The sequence below is a fragment of the Cololabis saira genome, chromosome 1 (assembly GCF_033807715.1).
Source record: "Cololabis saira isolate AMF1-May2022 chromosome 1, fColSai1.1, whole genome shotgun sequence".
Taxonomy (NCBI): Eukaryota; Metazoa; Chordata; class Actinopteri; order Beloniformes; family Belonidae; genus Cololabis; species Cololabis saira.
In genome coordinates, this window is record NC_084587.1 from 21,884,361 (window position 1) to 21,907,302 (window position 22,942).

The 22,942-nt window shown below is 39.4% G+C and overlaps 1 protein-coding gene across 11 annotated transcripts in view; it reads right to left on the reverse strand.

The window, feature by feature from the left end:
• inpp4b (inositol polyphosphate-4-phosphatase type II B) overlaps positions 1-22,942 on the reverse strand; it is a 217,084-nt gene that overhangs the window by 62,275 nt on the left and 131,867 nt on the right. For all 11 annotated transcript variants that reach the window (XM_061718069.1, XM_061718074.1, XM_061718063.1 and 8 more), the window contains 4 exons: positions 21,063-21,174; positions 18,534-18,603; positions 11,729-11,876; positions 5,431-5,561 (listed from right to left, as the gene is read on the reverse strand). In XM_061718069.1, the coding sequence (XP_061574053.1) occupies positions 5,431-5,561; positions 11,729-11,876; positions 18,534-18,603; positions 21,063-21,174 (461 nt within the window). The remainder of the gene's footprint in view (positions 1-5,430; positions 5,562-11,728; positions 11,877-18,533; positions 18,604-21,062; positions 21,175-22,942) is intronic.

The window sequence follows — 22,942 nt, forward strand, 5'->3', positions numbered from 1 at the left end:
TTTGACATCAAAACCTTAAACAAAACCCTTTTTTAAGACAAAATCCTTTCAATTGTCTGTTGCATCATGAAGAAGTAATAAATAAAATATCATAAAAACTGTTTTGGTGCAAGTTTGATCATTTTCAACTCGTATGTGATGAGTCATTTTGTTATAGAGGTCATTAATTGAAACGGTAATGTGAAATTTAGTGAAATTAGTAACTCATCTATGTGTTGATGTGTCAATAGGTGTAGTTTTTCAAGATGTTTTCTGCAATCACCTATCAAAATAAATTGCCCACTGGGCAAGGAGTTAAAGTAAGAACAATTTTATTGGTCATTTACAAGGCTGGTATTACATTTGCTGAGAGCATCGCTGTCGTTGCCGTGGTTACCTCACGATTTTGACAATGCTGTAAAGATTTCTCATTAAGTTTACTTGTTATTAAAGATTACAATCCTTTTGATAAAGGTTCTTAAACTTAAATTTAACCGCCTACCCACACAGGATCTGGAAAATCATTATATCCACACATCTTTCTTTTCTTTTTTAACAGTTTTGCCCTTGCTGATGCAGGAAACCCATCATCAAATTCCTTTTAAACAGCGGATATTGGCTCCCGGCTCCCCTGCCCCAGTCCAGGAAAAAATAAAAAACTCTCCATATCTGCGAGTAACACTGAACAATAATGCTTTTCTTAGCTACACCACCAAAAAGTCTTGAGTAACTGAAATTGTAATATCTTTTCCAAAAGTTCAAGGCATCATTGTGATGAATTAGTTTAAATGTCAATAATTATTGAGTTATTTGCAATACTTATCTGTGTCAGAGCAGTGTTAAACTGCAGGTGGTGCACATACTGACTTCTATATGTTGTCTTATGATGTATGTTAAGTGTCCCGTAACGACTAAAATGACAGTTCCCAGCTCTTACATCTGACAAGTGACATAAATCTCCTTGATGAGAGCTAAACTACGCAGACTGGATTCGCTCCATTCTTGTTCATTAATTATTCTCGCTGTGCCCAATAACGTATGTGACAAAGGAGCGAAGCAGTTTAGGAAATGCAACGCCTGTCCTCCATCTGACAATCTGGAGGTTAAATCAGGGTTGGCGCTCGCTGGATCCCAGGTCCGTCCCCTGATCCTTTGATTCTAACCAAAGGCCCGTCGACTTCATTATCAGCACATCACTACAACATTCATCTTTTGAAATCTGCTTTCAGACACTATCTTGAGCTGAACAAATGCAAAAAATTGCTTTCTTTTCAAAAGAAATAACTGTTAAATCAAAACACATCAAGAGGATTAATGCAATCTACAAGCACATCTGGAATCATCACTTTAAGAGCTATCCATGCCTTTTTCATGAAAACCAAGTGTGATCGTAAAAAAATTTTTAGATATGTTTATGAGATATAAAATATAACAACAAATGACGAAAACCTAGCAAAATTCAAATCATATTTATGTGGTCATTTATTTATTTTTTTTTATTTATGTATTTTTATATATGTAAACCTACATTTTTAAGTCACATTCAGATTTATTGACTCTTTTTTAGTTCTGTATTGAACAGATCAGCGCTGTAAGGCCCTCAAAACCCCTGTTTGAACCTATCAAGGTAGAGATCCAACTCCCCCAGCCATCTGCAGCCCTTCCGCTGTCAACATCAGAGAAAGTCCTGTCACCTTTTGTCAAGCTAAAATCCTACGACTGTTGGGTAGACTTTACTTGACATCTCCATTGAAACAAACATCAAGACCAGATGTCCGCATGTTCCTCCTGGAAGCAGCTAGTTCCAGTGACGACGATGAAAATGTACACGAGTGATCTGGGACTCCTGGATCCGGGAGTCGCAATTTCCAGGAGGAAATCTGAGGATGACCATCAAGCGGAGCAATTCTGGGTCAAAGTTCTTTAACAGCACAGCGATGGGGAGAAACGTTTTAAAGATCTGGCCCTGCAATGTGCCCGAGGGATGCCGATGTAAAAAAGGAGCTTTCGGAACTTAATTCTGAAAGATTGCCACTAACATACTGTTCATTCACTGTAGCTTCAGAAGACAGCACATTCGCTTTAAAGACTTAATTCCAAGTCAGTAGATGTTGCAGCGATGTGATGTTGGAGGAGATGGGTGGGAGACAGTGCGGAGGAGGAGAGGGATGACCTCCTTTTATATAGTAAACATTTTTAATAGGCTTTAATATGATTTCACAAATTAGGCTATTTTTAGATGACAAAAACAAGCATAGCGTGCTTATAAACCAATATGCGCTTACAAGCTTCTGATCTATTTGAGTTTGCTGTGTTTTTGCTCTGAATTGTAGGCGTCCTTCCCTGCGTTTTTCCATGTCCCTTTCTGTTTTGCCTGTGACACATGAGAATGCCCTGGAACTATCCTTTGAAATATCTAAGAAATCGCCCTCAATTCCATAAAATAAAAGACCAAAAAAAACTTTGCTCTGAAGCATCGACATTTTTATTCTGTTCATTATATGTCCAATTCAACACCTGGAGCCCTGGAAACTGTTAAAATACTATATTTCAGTTTATAGACTGAAACTTTTAACACAACAATAGAGCCATGTCGCTAACTGGCTAATAAAATCTCTTGCCTCATAAACTCAGATACGGTTTAATTGGTCTCCTTTGTGTGAGGAGGAGCTGTTTCTAAGGGTAACATGGAAGTCGCTGGCTACGCTGTCATCCCTGCTCAGTGGGCAGTCAGCTGTGCAGCTCTGGGGACCAGGCTAATCAAGCTTGTGACCATTGTGGGTTAGATGAATTAGCCGCATCAGATCCCCATCTGTACATCCAGGTGGGCTGGCTTTGTGAAAGAGGGGCAGGATGCCAGCAGGACTGACCATCATCTAGCCCCTATCTCATCTTTTAATCTTTCCTGCTCCTTTTTTTTCCGCTTTTAGTCACCTCTCTCTGCTCCTTTCATTGCTTCAGAAGACAAGCCGCCAATGTGCTCTGTCCTTAAAAAGCTCTGCCTGAGGACGAGTTGAAAAAAAAAGAGGAAAGACCAGAGACTACATCGACCAGTGTTGAGGGAAAAAAAGAAAGAAATAGGGGTTTATTGGATCAATGTAGGTCTGTTTAGGGATGTTAAGGGTTTCATCATTATGGTGTCATAGAGCTAGGGGGCACAGCGGGCTTTATTAACCGATCCACACTTCCAGCATGTGTAGACACAGAGGAGAATTGGACGCATGCTGTGTGAGCAGGGGAATCAGTCGGAGAGGAGACTGAATTGGACAAGTGAGTCATGTCTGACAGGAATAAAAAAAAAAAATAAAAAAAATAAATCCAATACGTCTTCTTACGTTGCAATCATTACTTTAAACCAAAGACATGATAACAAAAAAAGGATGAAAACCTTCTTCTAAGGAAGAAAACTTCCAGGTTGCAGACACATAACCTTCCTCAAACAGATAACGCTGAGATTATGTACAACATGCCTGTGTTACAATATCGCTGTATTACAGCTGTTATTACAATAACTCTGTCACATATAAACGTTTCTCGGGTTAAAATATTCAGCTCTTGGCCTCAAGCTTTAGGTGTCCCAGCTGTGAAATATTAAACCTCCAATTATGTGATAGCTGGCAGAGAAGAGACGACACAAGTGGAGGTAATTTAAATGTCCTCATAATGAGATTATGTCCGTGTGTTCATTCATGGCTAGTAAACAATGAAAGAGGGGATGATTAAATAATATTGCTTACTACGACATCTGATGGGTTTGTTGAGATCAGCGCATCATTGAAAGTGGAAGATGTGCAAGGTTTTTGTTTTCTCTTTCTCTTGAGGAAATAGAAAAATGACCAAAGTGATCCGCCCACCTCTAGTTTGACATGACGCATAACAATCTCCTGGCTCAGCAATGACCTTCAATTACAGGTGCAAGACTTCAGCTGTGATATAAATGCACAATTAATCCTGTGCTCGTAGCCGAGAGCACACCTGCAAAACCAGTTATAGAAACTGAAATTGTAGAAAATGCTAAGTGGGATAATTTTATTTGGTTTACTCTTTTATCAGTTATCTTACTTAACAACTGAGAAATGTCAAAGTTTTAGCATTTTGACTAGAAGAGGTTTACTGTGGTATACTGCATGCATGTGTATTAAATTATGCTCAATCTCTTCATGTGCTGCCATTTATTTATTCTGGTAATGATGGTTTTACTCTGTGTCATCTCTGTCTTTGCTCATCTGTCCCTTTTTGTGTAAACCTCAAATCCTATTACTGTAACTATCAGCAGTTAATCTGCAGCAGTTCATTCACTTATGCAAATGTTAAAGCGAGATTGGATAAGAAGGGAGATGGGCAGGTTATCCAGCATGTACTGCAGCACCTGGGCCGGACGAGGGACGACCATCCTCAACATCCACCTCCTTAGAGCTCAGTTAGGCAGCAAGCAGGCTTAGATCTCTTTATATTACTTTTCAGGTGGTCAAAGCAATGAGGAACAGGCAAATATCTCATCAAGACTATGAGAGCAAATGTGTATAAAAATTAATGACCATCCATAATTTTCCCGAGCTCATAGAAAGCTAAAGAATTGTGAGGTCAAGTTATAGCAAGCAGCAAATGCAGGGTGATTGTTCAGTTCATGAAGTTTTGTGATTCATAATAAGATGTAATTTGTAGTATTTTATGAATTTACTGGAGCAGAAAAACAAATTAAATAGATGTACAACCTGTTGCTTTTCCGACGTATAAAAAGAGTGCTTGCTTTAAATGTTTAAAAGTAATGAGAAGTGCTTCCTATGATGTAAAACATTTACAAAAGTTGTGTAACGAATATTTGCATCCAGTGTGTTTTTGTTTGCAGGTGCCGTTAACTTATGTCCTGTCTTTATGTGCACTGTCCAGGTTCACTCAAACAAAACACGGAGGAGCACAATGGTACAGACACAATCCATTTGTCCATGATGAGACCTGTGTTGCTATGGAAACCCTTTGACAGCAACCTCCTTCTAAGGTGCCATTGACGCAAATCACCAAAAAAGTAATTATTTTTCTCCATCTCTCATTTCTAATTTCTATGATCTTCATTGAACAATATATTTCTTTAATATCAATACGAGGTCACACTGGAAATGATTACCGTCATTATTGACAGGGCTTCATTCCTTCACGTACTTCTGCAACACATCACAAAGGTAAACTGGCTTCATAAACTGTAAACTCTGATTTTTGAAGAAGTTATGCAGCTAGTTTTTAAAAATAATTGTAATTTAATGTACTTGACTAATACTTGAGGAACAAAGCATCATTTTAGAAGAAAAACACACTATTAGCGTAAAATATTAAAGTATTAGCACTCATAAACACCAAATATCTGGGCTTTTTTAACCATTTGTATTTCTAACTGTTTACATGAATGCATGTCTAAGCAATAATACAAATGTATATGCATGCGCGTATTCATACCAGTAATCTTGTCCAGTTCAGCCAAAGTCTCCTGGTAGGAGCTGATTATTCCTCCGTATTGAGCCATCACCTCCTTTCTTAAGTTGTCCCAGTGAGGAGAGAGTTCCCCTAACTCCCTCAGATCCTGCACCCTGCAGACAAACACAGATCTGTGATGAACATTAAGATTATAATGCATATCAAGAGATAATCACTACAAATTCCACAAATCCTTGCACGCTTACACGGTACAAAACAGTTTGAGAGAGAAGAGTAATGCAGCAGTGTTGAATCACATTTATGCTTTTCAGCTTCAAATCATTAATTTTTTTTTGTTAGAGCTTGAAAAATGATTAACAGTCCTGGTAAAACCTGTGTTCAAGGTTGCTTTAATGAATCTGGTCCATTTGTAGACACAGTACTTCAAAGCATTTTGTTCTGAGACAGAAAAAAACATTTCATAAACCTAAGCTTGTGGGGTTCACTCATTCACTCAACCATATCAAATACCTTCCCACCTCTCTGTGTTCTTATACCGCAATGTACAAACATGTCCAAACACGTTGAAGGCAAAATCACCTCTGCTCCTGGTTGTAGAAAATAATGGTGGCTCAGCATGAGTGTGTTTATTTGTGCCTGTGTTGGTGTAGGAGCTAATCTCCAGCTTCTTTCTTTGCCCGATTATTTGCACAAAAAAGGAAATACAAAGATGTACAGATATCAGTCTGCCCTCCAGCACCCACTGAAAATGAATTGTAGTCATATTAAAGATAATAAAGATGTTTATGTTCTCAACAGGGCAGCAATCACTCTGCCATATGCATTGCTTTCATGATAGCAGCATCAGTACTTATTGATCACGGCTCAGATATGTTGCATACAATATATAATATGTGTTCAGGTGAAAGCGTACGTGCGTAAAAAACGGTTCAACTAACTGTTACAGAGAGGTATACTTACTTCAAGGTATAATGCAATGAATATACTTTTGTGTATAAATCAGTGGGTGCAGACCGTCTCAGTAGAATATTTTATTGTTTCTTTCATGTAAATTATTTTAGATCACTTTGAAATACAAAGCGGATGATGATTAAAAATAACCCCACAGGTAGACGAGGGAGTGTGTGGGAATCTCATGATAAAAAGTTACGAGTAGTCAATATTTTAAAGGACTGGGTTTCTTAAAAATACATAGATAGATAAAGTATTCATGCATCCATCCACCAATTAGTCCTCTGTGGGGACTTCAGCTAACCTTCCAGTCCCAGCTGAGACTGTGTAACAGCCAATAAGCTGTTGATTTATCAAAGGAAAAAAACTAAAAGTTCACCTGGTAAGCATTATATAAGAAAAGTGAACCAAATTGTGTGCATGGGTAGACATTGAGTAGCACATTTGCAAATGACAGAAGAAGATACATACAAACATAGAGAAAAAGAAGAGAAGGGAAAAAAGGTAAATCACAAATGAAACAGTTTATTATCTTTCTCTAAGTCTAAGCAAGCAGGGAGCTTGAAAGAAGCTATAAGCAGAGAGGTGCCACATGCTGAGTGACTCTGTCAACACACTCCGCAAGCGTTATAAGTTGGTTATGCTCGGGAAATACAATGATAGACAGCTTCCCAACAAAGGAAACTTATACCACATTACTTTGAGGAAAGGACACGAACTGGCAGCAGGACATGCATGTTTTTTTGTTCCCAGTGTTTCTACTCACACTTTCAAGTGTGGGCCAGTGCTGAGTTTGGAACTGGGCTTTCTGTTTCCACTGACAAAGAACTGGCAGAAAAAAACCGTTCCAAGGTAGCACCAACTCTTTGCTGGGCTAGAGGAAAGAACCGCCTACGTAGGCGGAGGGGGCTGAGTTGTTAAGACCAACGGCAATAGCATGACTGCGAGACAGCGACATTTTCAAATAATTGATTAATCAATATGGATGCAGCAAAGCAGCTGTGGTTTCTGGAGGAGACAACCTGTCTTTTAGTGATATGGTCCACGAAGGGTGCTACATGGACCAAGTCCGTATTAGAGCAAATATGTTGTTGAGGCCTATACTTTTGCGCCAACGCAGCGACGTAACTGATGTTTACAGCAACGTAATTGACATTTGCAGTGACGTAATGACATGGCTCCCCTTAGCACCCGAGCTATGGAAAAACAAACCGGTTCTCAGCTGGTTTGCAAGTTGAACGAGTTGTGTGACCAGCACCAGCCCAGAACCAGCCCTAGAATCGGTTTGGTGGAAAAGGGGTAATAGAGAAACTTGCACCATAAAAGCACTTTTGAAAAATTAAGAGGGCAATGTTTTTAGATTGTCTGATTTGAATAAGACGTGATGTGACACATGAGAGTTGCAACAGTCCTCACCAAGCGCCATCGTTAACATTAATCCATTTCTTTAGACTATCCCTCTCACACATTTCACTACCTGTACATCAAATCACTCCATTGTCACTTGATAGGCTGGTTATTAGCTAGAGCAGTGCTTTTCAACTTTTTTTGAGGCATGGTATATTTTTGGGGGGAAAAAAAAAGAGAAATCCTGCATCACATCACCACCCAAAAATACCACCGCGACCTCATGCACCAAACACTAATGTTTTAAATTAAGGCATTAAGTCGCCACCTACTGCTCCCCTGACACGAAAGAGTGTTTAATTACTCTGATAGCCACTACACTTCAGGCACAGCTGCTTAACAATGGAAAGTTATTTGCAGTAACTAAATATAGTCTTTGGGAACAGGATTCTGATCATCTGCACAGTAGTAATTTCTCCTAAATGACCAGTTAACAGCTTTTGAAATTACAGAATACAGAATTCAAAAATGTTCTACTTTCCTATCAATAATAAAAGAGCTTGTTTTTTTGTTCTGCATGATCTTTTACCAAGTAATATAATTGCATTTTGCAGCCAAACAAGAAACATCTGTAATTATCCTGCAAGTCATGCTATGTTTAAGCTCTGCAGCTCTGTTCAAAGAGAAAAATACATGTAAATGCTATAGGGCGTAATTGTATCTGGATTTCTCTTACTAACATGATAATCTGTAGTTTGGCATTTTGCCTGTGCACTATTATTTTCAAAGGTTTCTTTGCAAATGAAATCGTAAAATTAAGTGACAATGATCAATTAAAGAGTGAACTGAAACTGACTCGCACAAAGGACTGGTTAAAGAAATCTTTCTACAGTATATTACAGTCTCCTTTAAGTACAAGAAAATACAGTAAGTTTTATCCAGAGTTAATTCAACTTCTTAGAAAGGCTTGAAAAGCAAACATAAAATAAAAAAAATGTTCTGATTGTTTTGAAAAAATGAATCCATCAAACAAGCACACCCAGTGCGGCTTCAGCTATGCGCTGTACACACACAGAACAAGTGAAAACAAAACATCAAAATGTCACACACTGATTTTAACACGCCAACCTGCAATCTTTGACATAAAAACAGGAAGATTTTTTTCTTCCTTCACTGATAAAAAAACAAAGTTTTTTAATGACTGGGGTGTAATCCACTACTCACCCATATATATCTAACTACAGATTCATTATTTTTTACATGGGCATGGATACTAGCAGGAGCCAAAGCATCGTCTCTGGAGAGATGAAGAAAAATGAGATACAAATGTGCTCTTATACTCAGATTAGAGGACGAGTTTAGACATCGGAGCTAACAAACAAAAGGAAGAAACATCCGTGATTACCGAGGAGCATAAGCAAACTAAGCCACCCACCATCCACTGCTGCACTCACAACTTTGCAGCACCAACTGAATCATTAAAAACCCTGAGCTAGCACAACCGAGAGCTTGGCTGCCGGAATGAAAGCTAAATGGAGAAGCGCTGTGGAAAAAGACAACATTTAAAGAGGATTATAGGAAAGGTGCTTAAGCCACCAGCGTAGATCTACAGTGCACATGCCTGCTAATAAATAGACATTGTGCAGGGAAGACACGGTTTGGAGCCTGATGCCTGTTTATGAGCTGTATTATACAGATAAGACATTTCATAAAAAATCCATAATCATCCTCTAAATTCAGTTGTGACTTAAATGATCAGTTTGCAGAGCAGATCACCTTGAATTTAAACATCCCATCAGTTTGACAGGTGAACTGATGACAAAGCTTGTGGTAAATCACTCAATAACGCTCGATGATGTTTCTGTACACCTGTGTGTATGTGCATACATGTGAATGTGCGTGGTGTAGGGAGAGACTGCAGCTGTGTGGATGTTTCAGCATGTGAGCGTGTACTCGAGTGTGTCTGTGTGAAGCTCACAGTGTGCACAATGATTGCAACATCTCCTCCTACTACACAGTTGGTCATAGTCTTTGATTGCATGTTTTTGTGACTGTTATTTGTATTAGAGCATAAAATGGTTAATGTGAAGCCATGTGAGTGCGTTATGACTGTATTCTTTTGAGTGTTATGTTTGATACGTGTTGTTAGGGACAACAGGCCAGTTGCAGATGGATGTGTCTCGACAAACGCTGCTTTAGCCCGAGGGGAGGAGCTCTTTAATGCACTTGGGAACGCACGATTGAAGACTACTGAAACAACCGTTCTCTGTTATTCTCTCCTCTCCTCATTAAAATTGAGAGAGACTTTAAAAAAAAAAATATATATATTAAATTTATATTCTTGACTTAGAAGCAGAAGTCCCATTTATTTTACATGGACAGGAAAGTTGACCTAGAAGTTTAACCTTCGTGTAAATTGTAAAAATAAATTACCAGTAAAAAGCAGTTGCGGCACACACTTAGGCACACACACATATGCATGAGGTCCAGTGCCTGAAGTGCCGCTGGATGTTCTACTGTACGTTACTTCAGTTGTGGACGGTAACATGAGAACAGCAGCTGGTCATTCACTCTGGCTTTCCTTCCTTCTTTTCGTTTGCCCCCACTTTTGTAACCACAGCACATGAATCTCATTGTTTTAGGGATATATTGATTGTTTGGACAATTTTCCGCTGTGGCTATGTCCAGTGACAGCCACATCGAGCTCAGAGAAATCTGACTTTTTTTTTCTGTAAAGTAAACACGCCATGCTCACAGTGGCATTGACAGAAATACTGACTCGCACATGCTCTTTCCACAGAGCATCACTCTTTGAATCACTCAGAGAAACTGGAGGAAACTCAGCATGTGACAGGCAAAGGCACTGTATCCAGAACCACCATTCATGAATGACTAATACAACCAGACAAGGGCAAAGGAACGCTTTGTTTGGAGATAAAATTCTCAAAAGTATTTAAAACTTTAGTATTTAAAAAAAAAAAACCCAACAAAATAAATAAATCCTTTGCTAACCTAGGCCGCTGAGGCAACGTCTGCAGCCTTAGAGGCTTCTGAGTCAGAGCATAACATATCAGATATGTGCTGTGAACTAACAAATCAATATTCCAAAAACATCAAATAAATAAATCTATTTGTCTGTGTCTGAATTTGGGTTGTATCAGTGAGCTTTGCAAAAACTATTTACACTTCTGTGATGGCAGCAATAACATAAGAGCATGCTCTGTCATTTTAGTGTAACATATGCTGCTTTTAAAGAGAAATATTTTCCTGAAATGTCCATTTTCTTGCATTTTTAACAAGATATTCCAGAACCACACTCATCAGCAGATATCCACAATAACAGAATGTCTTTCAGGGGTCTTGAGAAGGAACAGCTACAATACACAATGGTGAAAGCTTTACAGCGCCAAATTATTTTAATTTCTTTTTTTTTGGATTACGTTGCAGGTCTGAAATGCAGCTCGACATGCACATTAACAAAAGAGATAAACTTGATCGGTTACAACACAAAATATCTTGGGTCCAAGCTCTCTAAAGTGAAATAAAAACACATGAAAAGGTCTGAATTGAGGTTGTAACAATCACGACTAATAAAGCAAAGCAGTTTCTTTCTTCTTTTCCATTTGTAAGGGTTGCTGTGGCGGATCATTGTTTTACGCATATTGACTTGGTATAGGTCTCAGAAAATTGTGCGTATCAGAAATTGTTGTCTATGAAATTAGGCAGGTCGGAATGAAATCAGCAATTGGAACTGGCCCAAAAAAACCTGCAATCTGTGCAACTGAGCAGAGGTTACATTATTACCCTAAGGAGGAAAAAGGGTAATGTTAATTTTATTCATCTAGCTTTTTAAGTAGGTTACTTAAGATTGCACATATATAATTAAAAGAAGAACAACTTTAACTCTAGCATGGTTGATAATTTTCCACTGTTTGTTCAATTGCTGCTTGAACAAAACACAAATGAACTAACTGATTCAACACGAAACATCAGTGAGAACCAAAAGATGAAGAAAACGTACCTTCTCATGTCCTCCTGGATGTAGAGCGAGAGCAGCTGTTTGGGGATGCTGAATGACAAAGTGCACTCTTCCATTTGTTCCCGCACAAGCATCCATTTGCTGTCTATTGTCTGAAATCTGTACACCTTGCATACTGGGTTCCTGAACACTGTGAGCAAGGGGGGAAAGAAAGGGAGAGCGTTATGCTGATTTATCGGACAAAGTAGAAAATATCACATTCTTGTTGAAGGAATTCTTTTTCAATGTCACAAATAGCAACCTGAATGGCTTGAACCTACAGTGACAGCTCAGCTTGCCACTAAGAATGCAAGAGAACAGAAGGAAAGTCTTCAAAAGTCACACCAGGTATGAAGGACAAATTAAATTCTGTAATCAATAAAAGTGTCTGCCATAGATAAGGCATTTCTCATCTTTCAAGGCCTCCTTTCTTGGTCTGCCTACTTCAGTGTCTGCACAGCTGACTGGAATGCAGACCAAGATATATGAACCCTGTCCTGTTCACCTTACCCTTATTATTTTCTATATTTTAATTCCAAATTTATTGTACAGCAGTAATGCCCACATTCTTTGACAGAATGTTGAAAATTAGTTCAACAACCCTCCCCCCAAAAAAACAGATTTACATTCAGCCCCTATTTCATTTTTGCAGGGAGTAATAGTAGCAATGGAGTGACTGGAAACAAAAAAAGAAAAAGCCCTAATGCCCTTATCTGCATGCTTGCAGCGGAATGCAAGAAAGCCGGGAGCTTTAACTAGAGTTTACTACTCCTTTTCATTTGCAGAACTTCAGTAAGGAAGAAATTGCTCACTAAGTTGCAGCAGAAACAACTGAAGGTGAAACATTGATAATCTCCTGGAAAATGGTCAAACAAGCGAGGAAGGAAAATGTTTTTGCTTTCATTTGAATGTGGGAGGAAGACTTTTGCTCTGTCTGGAAAGAGAAAACGGCGCCCTTAATAAAGTCATGCAAGAGAAATGTACCTGCAAATTGTTCTTTTTCTCAGATTTTTCTGACCGTGTACAAACCATCAAGATAGAGATGGTGTTTGTGAGTTAAAACGGTGCAGGACTATGGGAGGTCTTATAGCAAACGCTTCAGAGGACGATTTAATATCCGCACTGGCTGGTTAGTCTGAAAAGTGATGTTTTTAATAAAAGCTGTCTTATGAGTGGTTTGTAAGCTTTAGAAAAAAAATATCAACAATATTTCAACAAAATAACTATTTGAATTGTCCAATTGGAAAAAAAAAAGAAAAAATGGGAAAAAATATCTTATTTCCATCCTGTTGTCTTCTCTATTTAGAGCTTTCACACTGTGACGTTATCATCACAAAAACCTGAATATCTTGGGGGGGGGTATTTCTGCAGCTGTTCTTGAGGTACTCTGTTCTTGGGTCTGTACTCTGCATCAGTGATATCAATGATACTTCAAACAACAATAGTCACCACTTAGAGCAGTTTGGATATCTGGCTACTGAAGGGCAAATTGAGTTTTATCTAATTCAGTTTAACCTCTTTAAACTTGAGACCACATATTTTGTCATACACACTAATCTCAAACCACTGGTAATGGAAACAAAGGTGAAAAATAAAACACATCCTCTTTAAAGGGGACCTATAATGGCATCTAATACCTATTTTAAACAGGCCTTGAATGTCTTAAAAACAAGCTTTTGATTTTTTTTACTAAATAAATCAGAAATTCAGCCTCTGAGCCATGTCTTTATCATCCCATTCTCTAACCTCATTATCTATGAGGGATTCTGAGTGGGCAGGGTGGCTATGATAATGAGGCTCTGTGCTGATTGGCTGCCTGAATGACACGTAGCAGGGGAGGGCACAAAGCATCGCTTGTGTTGGTTTTTACAACCAACAACAGAGCAATTCGCATGTCTAGCTCGAACAGACGCCATCACGATACACCGCTACGAAAAAAATGGCGGAAGCTCTGGCCGGCGGAGTTGTTGTTGTTCCGGCCAGAGTTAGTTGTGGGCGTGGTTTCACGCATCGCTCCCGTCGTTACGTAACGACGGGAGCAGAATTTGAACGGCTCGTAGAAGTCACATCACACTGGACGGCTCATCCGGGCGGCTGTACAGACACTGCAGAATTTGGTTGCTTTCCTCCTTCTCTGAGTTGACAGGCTGAGGGGAGACCACTTTATATATGTTAAAGCAGAAAAAACTTGTTTTTCATAATAGGTCCCCTTTAAGTTTAAGGGTTGGCATCAGCTGGAGAAGTAGATAGCAATGGACTGCTCAATCTCTTCAAACCTCTTCACAGCAGCAGAGTTTGAGATCATCCTAATTATTGGAAGAGAAAAGGCTTTTCATTCATAACTGCGCAGTAGCCTTCAGCATTCACCTCAGCAACAGATGTCTCGCTCCACTGTCCCTGAACGCCCACATGCCTCTGACTCACTCTCAGAATTGACCTATTTTGAGAGATTGAGATATAATAATTGTTTTTCTATTGACAGCTGAAATACGGGAGCTTTAAAAAAGTGAAGCCCTATGACCCTGTTAACGGGTATAGTATATAGATGGATAAAAAGTAAAAAGAAATAGCATGAAATAAAATTATTAAGTTGTGGTCACGCTGAATCCAGGGGTTTATCATCTGAAATGAAATTTAAAAATAAATGTTGTCAGAATATCACTCAAGCACTGTAGTAAACTCCCAATAAACCTTTTGGATGACAATATTTTTTCTTTCTGATAATAAGACCATTAAAAAAAATAATAAAAAAAAAATTCTGACTTAGTTTCCAGGTGGCACGGTGTGGCTGAGTAGGACCCAGATGCAGGAGACAAAGAGGCAGGAGTTCCAAAAACACTTGGGGCCCGATTTACTAAGATCCTAAATAAAGAGTACTAAATTTCGTGTGCACTGAAAAAGTTTGCGCGTGCTGTTGTTGTGTGTTTTGCGGGTGATCAACTAAGATTGCGTGCGCAATTGATAACAGGTGCAAACCGCAGTATTTAAATGAGGTGTTGCGCGTCTTACGGTTTGCGGCGCAAACTTTGCGCCATGGAGAGTGGATGGAAAGCAGGATATAGTCGCAAGCGCAAAATTAAATTTGACGAGTTGGAGTTATAGAGATATTAGTGGAAGAGGCAAATTGTTGTATTCAGCACCCCTGCCGTGAAAAGCACCCCCTTGTATATTCAATGATAAGTAGACCAAGAAAAAAAACAACACACTGACACTTCAATATATTTATATATACACACTCACACAAACACACTCCTTAGGAGTTTATATTATATATATTTACAAATATTATGGAAGACAACACAGTAAGCAGGCTATTAATTAATGACATCAATAACCATTTACCCGATTTATTTATTTTTTACCCGAATCCATGTGCGCATTTAAACATGAATCATTAACACAAAAATGGACGCTAAACAGAACATGGACAACAGAACATGAACAGAACACGGAATGAGAATATCATTTTTGTCAGACGAGGGGGCGCTTTTCACGGCAGGGGTGCTGAATACGGCACAACACCGGGGTATGACTGCAGAACAAGTATAGGCGCACAATGAGAAACACTTTTTTCTCCATGAAAACAAGTGATTTATTTATTATCACAAATAAAAAAATGAATGTGCCTCCTGTGGCAACCTTTTGCTGAATAATACTCGATTTAACATTCAAATAAAATATTTCTCCTTTTGCATGTGCAGATTAGCACCTTCCTTTCGAACGTATTAAATACAGACGCAATCACAATCCACGCAAAAACCTTCAGGCTTGGTAAATCTCATTGCGCGTGGTAAATGGACCAATTTGCATCTTTCCCTCCCAGTATTTAGCGATTTCTGGTGGGTACGCCCCATATTGATTATTCATCAGGGCAAAAGTACTAAATGGATTGCGTGTGCTATTTTGCTCATTTGAGAGGCGCAGTCCTCTTTGCACGCTGTTAGTAGATCAGCTGGCACTTTGGTTTGTGGGTGCTGTCAAGTTTGCACACGTTTTTACGCACGCAAACCTTTAGTAAATCGGGCCCTTGGTTTCTTAACTTAACTCAAAGAAAATCTCATGTTTGTTGCTACCAGTTGGTTGGAAAAGCAGAGAACTACCTCTGCAAGTGGCCTTTCCACCACAGCGCTGTTAGATGACGTCTGCCTTTGAGCTGAGAGATCCACCTGACTTGTCTGACACAACATCACAGTCCAAGTTTGCACATGGCAGAAGTGGGATGCAACACAAGATCCTTGCAGGACCAAATATCTAATAAATTCAGTGAAGAGTGGATTAACACAGAATCAAGGCTGATTATGGCAAATAAAGTCCCCGTAAATGCAGTGACTGTTAAGATGATAGTTGTATTATTAAATTTCAGTCAGTCATACGACAATTTGATGTCTATTCAACATTGTTCTTTCTCTTTGTTTACAAAGTGAGACATCAACACTCTTCTTCTGTCTGAAGACATGTCAATGCTGTTTATCAATGGTTTAATCTGGGGAATGGTTACAAAAATAATCAATGAATGATTTATAATTTATGTTGAAGCTCTCAATGTACATTGGGCATGAGTTACCATGGTTACCAGGTTTTCACTGGTAATCCTGAATTTAGACTTGCTAGACCTCACCAACTTGCTTACTGCCCTTTGTAATACAATTATGCTTTAAAAGTTGGTGAATCCAACCAATATAGCGTGTTTTAATTCATTTTCCAAAAACTACACCCGAAAACAGAAGCAGTGTGGGAAAAACAGTATAATTAAATGTAGAACAAACATTAACAACAAGTCTCCTGCTGGCAACATTTTCAAACAAGCCACAAACTTTTTTTCTTTTTACTCTAATTTGATGAACTTTAACTCTAATCATTATAACTGAGGCCTGTGATTAATCATTCCCAATACCAGAATAAAGGACTTTGGAAATTTGCTTATAGCACACCCGAATACTCAAGACTAGAAAACTGTCACACCTTCTGCTTTTATAGAAGTGGACACATTTACTGATGATCAATTAATTACGTGCGTTTGATTAGCAGCAGGCTCCTACTTAACTTCCCCACTCCTATCGTAGCGCGGAGGGAGTTTCTGCATTTTGGCTTAGCTTGTGTTATCAAATATTGAGCTGGCGCCTGTCATGCGTCCATGTTCACCTGAGGCTGTATTTACCTAATTTGAAGACCTCTCTGGGCCAAATGATTTGTTTTTTTTTTCAAGTAAGAATAGAAAATGAACAGAATGTTGGCTTCAAGTTTCTATGGGGTTTCAAGGTGATGAAAGTAAAATACACAGTTATTTTGGTAAAAAGGCTTGGAGTAGCCATAATCATTGGTTATGGTTGAGGAAGGAAGAAAGCATCTAAAGACATCTCTGCGCAAAAAGCTTCTCTCACACAGTGATTTTTATTTCTAGAAATGTAAGTTTTTCCATTTATCAAAGCAGTATGAGTTTTAAGGTTATCTTCCCAGATGTTTACAACAATACTGTTGAGTTTTTCTTTTTTTGATTTTTCTAAATCATTATTTGTCTAAATGAAAAATCCCATATACACGGACAACAGAAATCTTCTAATAGACAATAATTTTAAACTAAATTTACCACCCGTAGGCTCATTATTTTCCTGTGACGCTGATACTATTGTACTTTTAAAATTGATCATAACTTTGACTGAGAATAGCCCCAGAATGACCTCTGAAAAGATTTCATAATTCAGTCTAAATGAGATTTATTACCGGCATGGGGACATAAACCATTAAGGGAGGTAGCGTGGAGAAAAAGGGAAGAGACGCAACTTTAATTGGAGGAGTGACGGTTGCTTTCACCTTCGTCAGAGAAACGGATTAACCCCTGAACCCCCCCGCAGCAGTGCTAATCTGACCACCACTCAGACACCTTGGTTTCTCTTCCTGACACCTCTTAAAAAAATGACTTCCTAAGACGCGCTGTGCTTTGCTTCCCTCCCTCCCGGAGCTCTGCATGCTCATTCTGAAAGGTAATAAAAGTGGAAGAATAAATTGCATTACTCAATCTGGTGGTATCTGTTGGGAGGGTATTGTTTTGACAGGCTGCAGATGTGCACCTGGAAACATGGCTGCAGTTCACCAGTTAATCACAGTAGAAACTGTAAGTGACAATGACACCACAACAGCAGGTGTGGGGGTACTGTGGAACTCAAGGAGGTGCTTAGAAAGAAGAAAAGAGATGTTTGGAAATATAAAATTAGTTTTACAGCTCTCCTCTGAACGAGACCCGTGAATTTTCAACACAGCAAGAGATGAAACTCCTTCAAGTATTACCAGTTCCTGAAAACATACCTACATTTTCCCTGCACAGTCCTTGTCTTAATAAGCAAGGCGGTCAACATTTCTGTTTTGCCACAAAATGACTCTCATGCAGCTTGTATGGTATGTTTTGCTCGTCTTTACTTTGTCAAGAAAGACAGAGGCATATATTAACCTCATTGTCAGATACCGCTCACTGTTTTTCCCCTTATACAAACACCAAGACTGTTAATTCTTTAATCAAATATGACCTTTCAGAGATGCTTCCTTGGTTTAATGTTGATTACATAGAGACTATCAAGTGAGTTTTATACAACGTAAAAGTGCCACTGCCTATCTGCTGTATTACAACAGAATCTACACAAATAAAAGTATTGTAAACTCTAATATTCTAAGGCCCCGACAGGGTGAATTTGTATAATTTAAATTTGAAAAAAGGAAAAAAAAACAGGAAGAACTTAAAAAGCAATTCTAATGGCCACTGCACTCAGGAATAAATAGTGATAGAATCGACAGTTGTCTCGTGTGTGAGTCATACCTGGCCCAGTCAGTAGATTATCTTCTCTGTCAATGCAGGAATGGTGTGCAGACTCGCAAACTAAGGGACACTGGGGATAAAGGCATGAAAAGAATCAAACAACAACATGAATGGTGGCAGGTGGGCTTTAATCATAAAGCATAACTGCATCCTTTTATTATTATTATTATTATAATTATCATTGTTTCTAAATCGTGGATGTACTGGCTTTTATTGACAGTAAAGGGACAGGAAATGTGAGCGAGAGAGAAGCACAAGACACACAGCAAGGGATCCGATAAAAAAAGATTTTTCAATAAAATAAAAAAAATGAACAAATAAACAAATATATAGATTTGTGTGTTTTTATTTTCAGTATATAAAAAAATACTTTCATATGTCAGGGTTTCATCTTTTTTAACGGCCTTACTGTGATAGTGTCTCAACCTTATGAAGATTTGACTAAATGAATAAATAACTATAAATAACTGCTGAGGTGACCAACAGATATAATAACTGTACTGTCTTGCACAAACTAATTTGACACTCTTAATATGACACTCACACATACTCATGAACTGTTCTCTGCAGAATGTCTCACAAACCTAAACATATGTGGGAATAAACAGTCTCCGATATGTTTTTGAGGTTTTCAAATGTGGTTTTAAAAGACTGCACAGCACTGAAACAGTTTTTAAAGACTTTTTTAAGCTTTAGCTCCTGACTTTATTGACTGTGTTATTTTCCTGCTATTAGTCTCTCAACTTTATACATTTTAACGAAAGAAGAGAAAAACTGAAGTGATGGTTTTTGGTTACATCATCACTGGGATCTCTTCATTCTGGATAGTCTGGGGTTCCTCCACAAAGCAAAAGTGACAGATACTACTACTACTACTACGACTACTTTTATCCAAAGTGACTTACATCTGAGAGAACAAAACCAGCAAGAAATCCCATAGGAGGGTCCAGCTGGATAAGTGCTGGTCAGACTGCTGTGAGTCCAGTTGGACACAGGTGCCGCCATGCTAGTGCTAGAATATTTTTGTATATATTTATTTCTTCAGATAACAATCTTTCTTCCTCGCTGTCAGTTCTCCCCTGTCTGATTAAACATTTTACATATCCAAACCACCAAACTGTCCCCAGAAAAACATTTTAATTGCAGCAAGGCATGATTCAAGACCCCAATCAATCCCATTCGCACCCACACCAACTCTGCGGTAAACAGTGTCCATTGAACAGAACATGCAAAACAACAAATGGCATTTAAAATTTCACACACTAAGATCTCTGATAATGAAAAAAAATTGTTAACAATGAGCCAAGGACCACAGCTGTGAAAGGAGCCTCATTGTAATTGCATGAGGTCGATGACTCTTTGGTGGCTAAAATATGTAAAGAGAAGTGGATCAAAGGTGGCTGGAGTCTCTTTCTTGTCTCACTTGATTGTTTTTGCAGGGTTTGTGGGATATTCATGAGCAGCAGACACCAAAGCGATGGCAGGGAATGATCAAAGTGCCTCCGAGCACACTAAAAACACACAAACATGCACAAGTGTTTAAGTTCTGGCAGCGCGGCGGTAAATATGACGTAGGTAGCTTCAACAAGAACTCCATTTCCCGTGAGGCTTCCCTGAGGTTTGTCAAATCCCTTTCGTCTTTCTTCCCTTCATCCTCTAAAACAGAAGCAACACACAGGAGGGGAAATGTGCTGTGACAACACACACATGCACGCACAAGCCAACGCATTCATCATGAAGACATGGGCAGATTGTCAGTGACACTCTGGGGCTGAGCGGGGAACTTCCCCGTACCAGCAACAGGGGTGGGCCAGCCAGGCGCTAAGAACCCTTTGGCCAATTATATAAGACGGTGAATCACACACATGCACTCACACACTCACACTCACAAACACACACACACACACACGTAGGCCTGTTCTTTGCATATCTGAAACATCTTGAAAGCTCCTTCTTTACTATTTAATACCCAGTGGCTCAACAACAGACATTCACTTGACAAAACTCTCTCCACAAGGAGTATAGAAAATAAAGCGAAGCAACAGTACATACAACTTAATTTCTGGTGTTCTTGCCCCCCATGCGGATGACACAATCTTTGGTGCACTAACAAATTATGAGGAAAAATGCTTTCTCTTTCCCTCCGTTGATTGTGCGAGTCTCTACTGAAGTTAAAGTAGCGCTATGCCCTGAATAAGATTAGAGTGGAGTAGAAGGGTAGTGGCTGCAAGGAAGCAACGTTCAGGAAATCTTTTGGTTAAATCAAATTGAATCTTTCAGGACTATCTGAAAAAAAAAAAAAATCTACCCAAACAGTGCTGTGTAAGTGTCCTTTTGGTTGATTTACAAATGTACTCTAGACATGGACATTACACATACGCTACACGGCTCATAAATCCTCATTAGGGTTTGCTTAAGTTTATTGGAGGACATGGACAGAGCCTGTCTAATCCCAGTAAGTACAGAGCAAGTACAAATGCACTTGGTGCACAAATACGCCGGCTCTTCCTAGTCACGGTGCGGTTTTACCTTCTGTAAGGGTGTGTTGGTGGCGACGTGGTCCACTTCAACCTCCTCCATCTCCCCCATCTTCAGACGACTCACCACCACCCTTCCCGCTGAACACACACCATCAGATGACCTGCAGGGAGACAGGAGCGGAGAAAATAAATGCATGCAATGTGCTTCATTTAATCTGTTCAATTAAAAAGTCCGCTCAGCTAAATGATCTTTTTTATTTCATTGCTGCCCTGTAATGGGCATTGCAAATAGTAATCCTCATGTTGACCCTCCCCACCTCCTCCTCCCAGGCTCCTCTCAACTCTCCAAGTCTAATAAGCTTACGTTCAGCCTTGAACAGGTTTTAAAATTATGAAGCTGCTCGAATTAAAAAGCGGCACAGGACATAGATGCTTGAGCTGTGACGAATTCCTTTCCTGGCAGATTTTTTGGGAGAAGAGTCTGCATGCAGAACAATGCTGAGACTGCAGTGGGGAGTTGACAGGGGTGGGGGGTGGGGGTACATTTCGTATAACTCTTCAAATGGCAGCCTAATAACCCACGCTGATATTAGACCTTTCAGATAAGAGAGCCTGACCAATAACTTTTCCAATCACGGAGCAGTGATTAAAGAGCTCATAGAAAATCTATGGTATTGGCAGCAAAGACAGATGCTTTAAAATGAAGAAAAATGGTCCCTCGACATGGTGGGAGCAAGTGTGATCGTCTTAAAAGACCCATCCATAATGTGCTCAGTTCCACTCCAGCTGGAAAAAAATATAAAATGTGTGCCAAACAAAGCTCGTGGGGAGGCTGGGGTGGTGACACACCACTGCCTGCAGAGGGAAGAAAAAAGTGTATGGATGGTGATGGAAGCAGAAAGGATGTTTTCAAGGCCAATCCATCTTGGTGAGAGATACAAGGAAGAAAATTTTAAACACTCACAAGAGAAAAGAGTAGAGGGAAGGAAGTGGTGTGAGTGAATACCAGAGAGCAGGATTGGGTGTACAAGGAGTGAGATGGAGGGAAACGTGTCCCTGCAGTGGGATGCTGGGAGCTTCAGTTAGTGCTTAATGTCTTACAGCAGTCTCCAAGTAGAGAAAATAACATTGGCTGCTTTATAAATCTAATCATTGTCCCTTGCCAGACACCTGTCTCAGTGTTTACTCCTCTGCTCCTCGTCTTGTTTCCTCCCATTCCTCATCATTCCCACCCACCTACCCACCCATCCACCCACCCCCTCTGAGCAATAGAGGACTAAAGCATGGAGAGGGAAAGTCACCCTGACTTTGAACAAACAGCATGTACTGACAGTGTCCCACACGTAATCGAGGAAATGGAGATTAACATGCATCACATTCAGTGACAGTCCTCCAAAGTCAAACTACAGGGGTTATGACGGCCCTTTACTCTTAAGATCACTCTGCCACAAAACACTAATGAAACTCTTTATTAGAACAGATTCAGAATTAGTCTACTCTGACTTACATCATGACTTTGAGAGTTACAAACACAAACTCAGCTCAGGAAAATAACTCATCTACAGCGAGTTCAAGGATTTGAGATGCATCGATTTAGCTCGGCCACTGTGCTGCAAGCTCATTGGACAAATACTGTTAAAATGAAGCCAATAAAGGAGAAGGGACAGAGGCAGCCGTGACAGAAAGGCTGGCGATAACCTGTTTTTTATTTTTAAAAGAAAGTTACCTCAAATATCAACTTTATTGGATTTGAAAGGAGCTGCAGTTAAAAGAGAAGCCCCCTCCCCTCCACTCTCACATTTCCTTCTCTTCTCCTACTCTTTCCGTCTGTTTGAGCTGGCGTGGAGACAGATCTGCAGATTGTTCTTTGCCTCAAACCCATCTTTTTTTCTTTTTTTTTTTAAAATCTAATTGGCCAAGGGTGTCTTT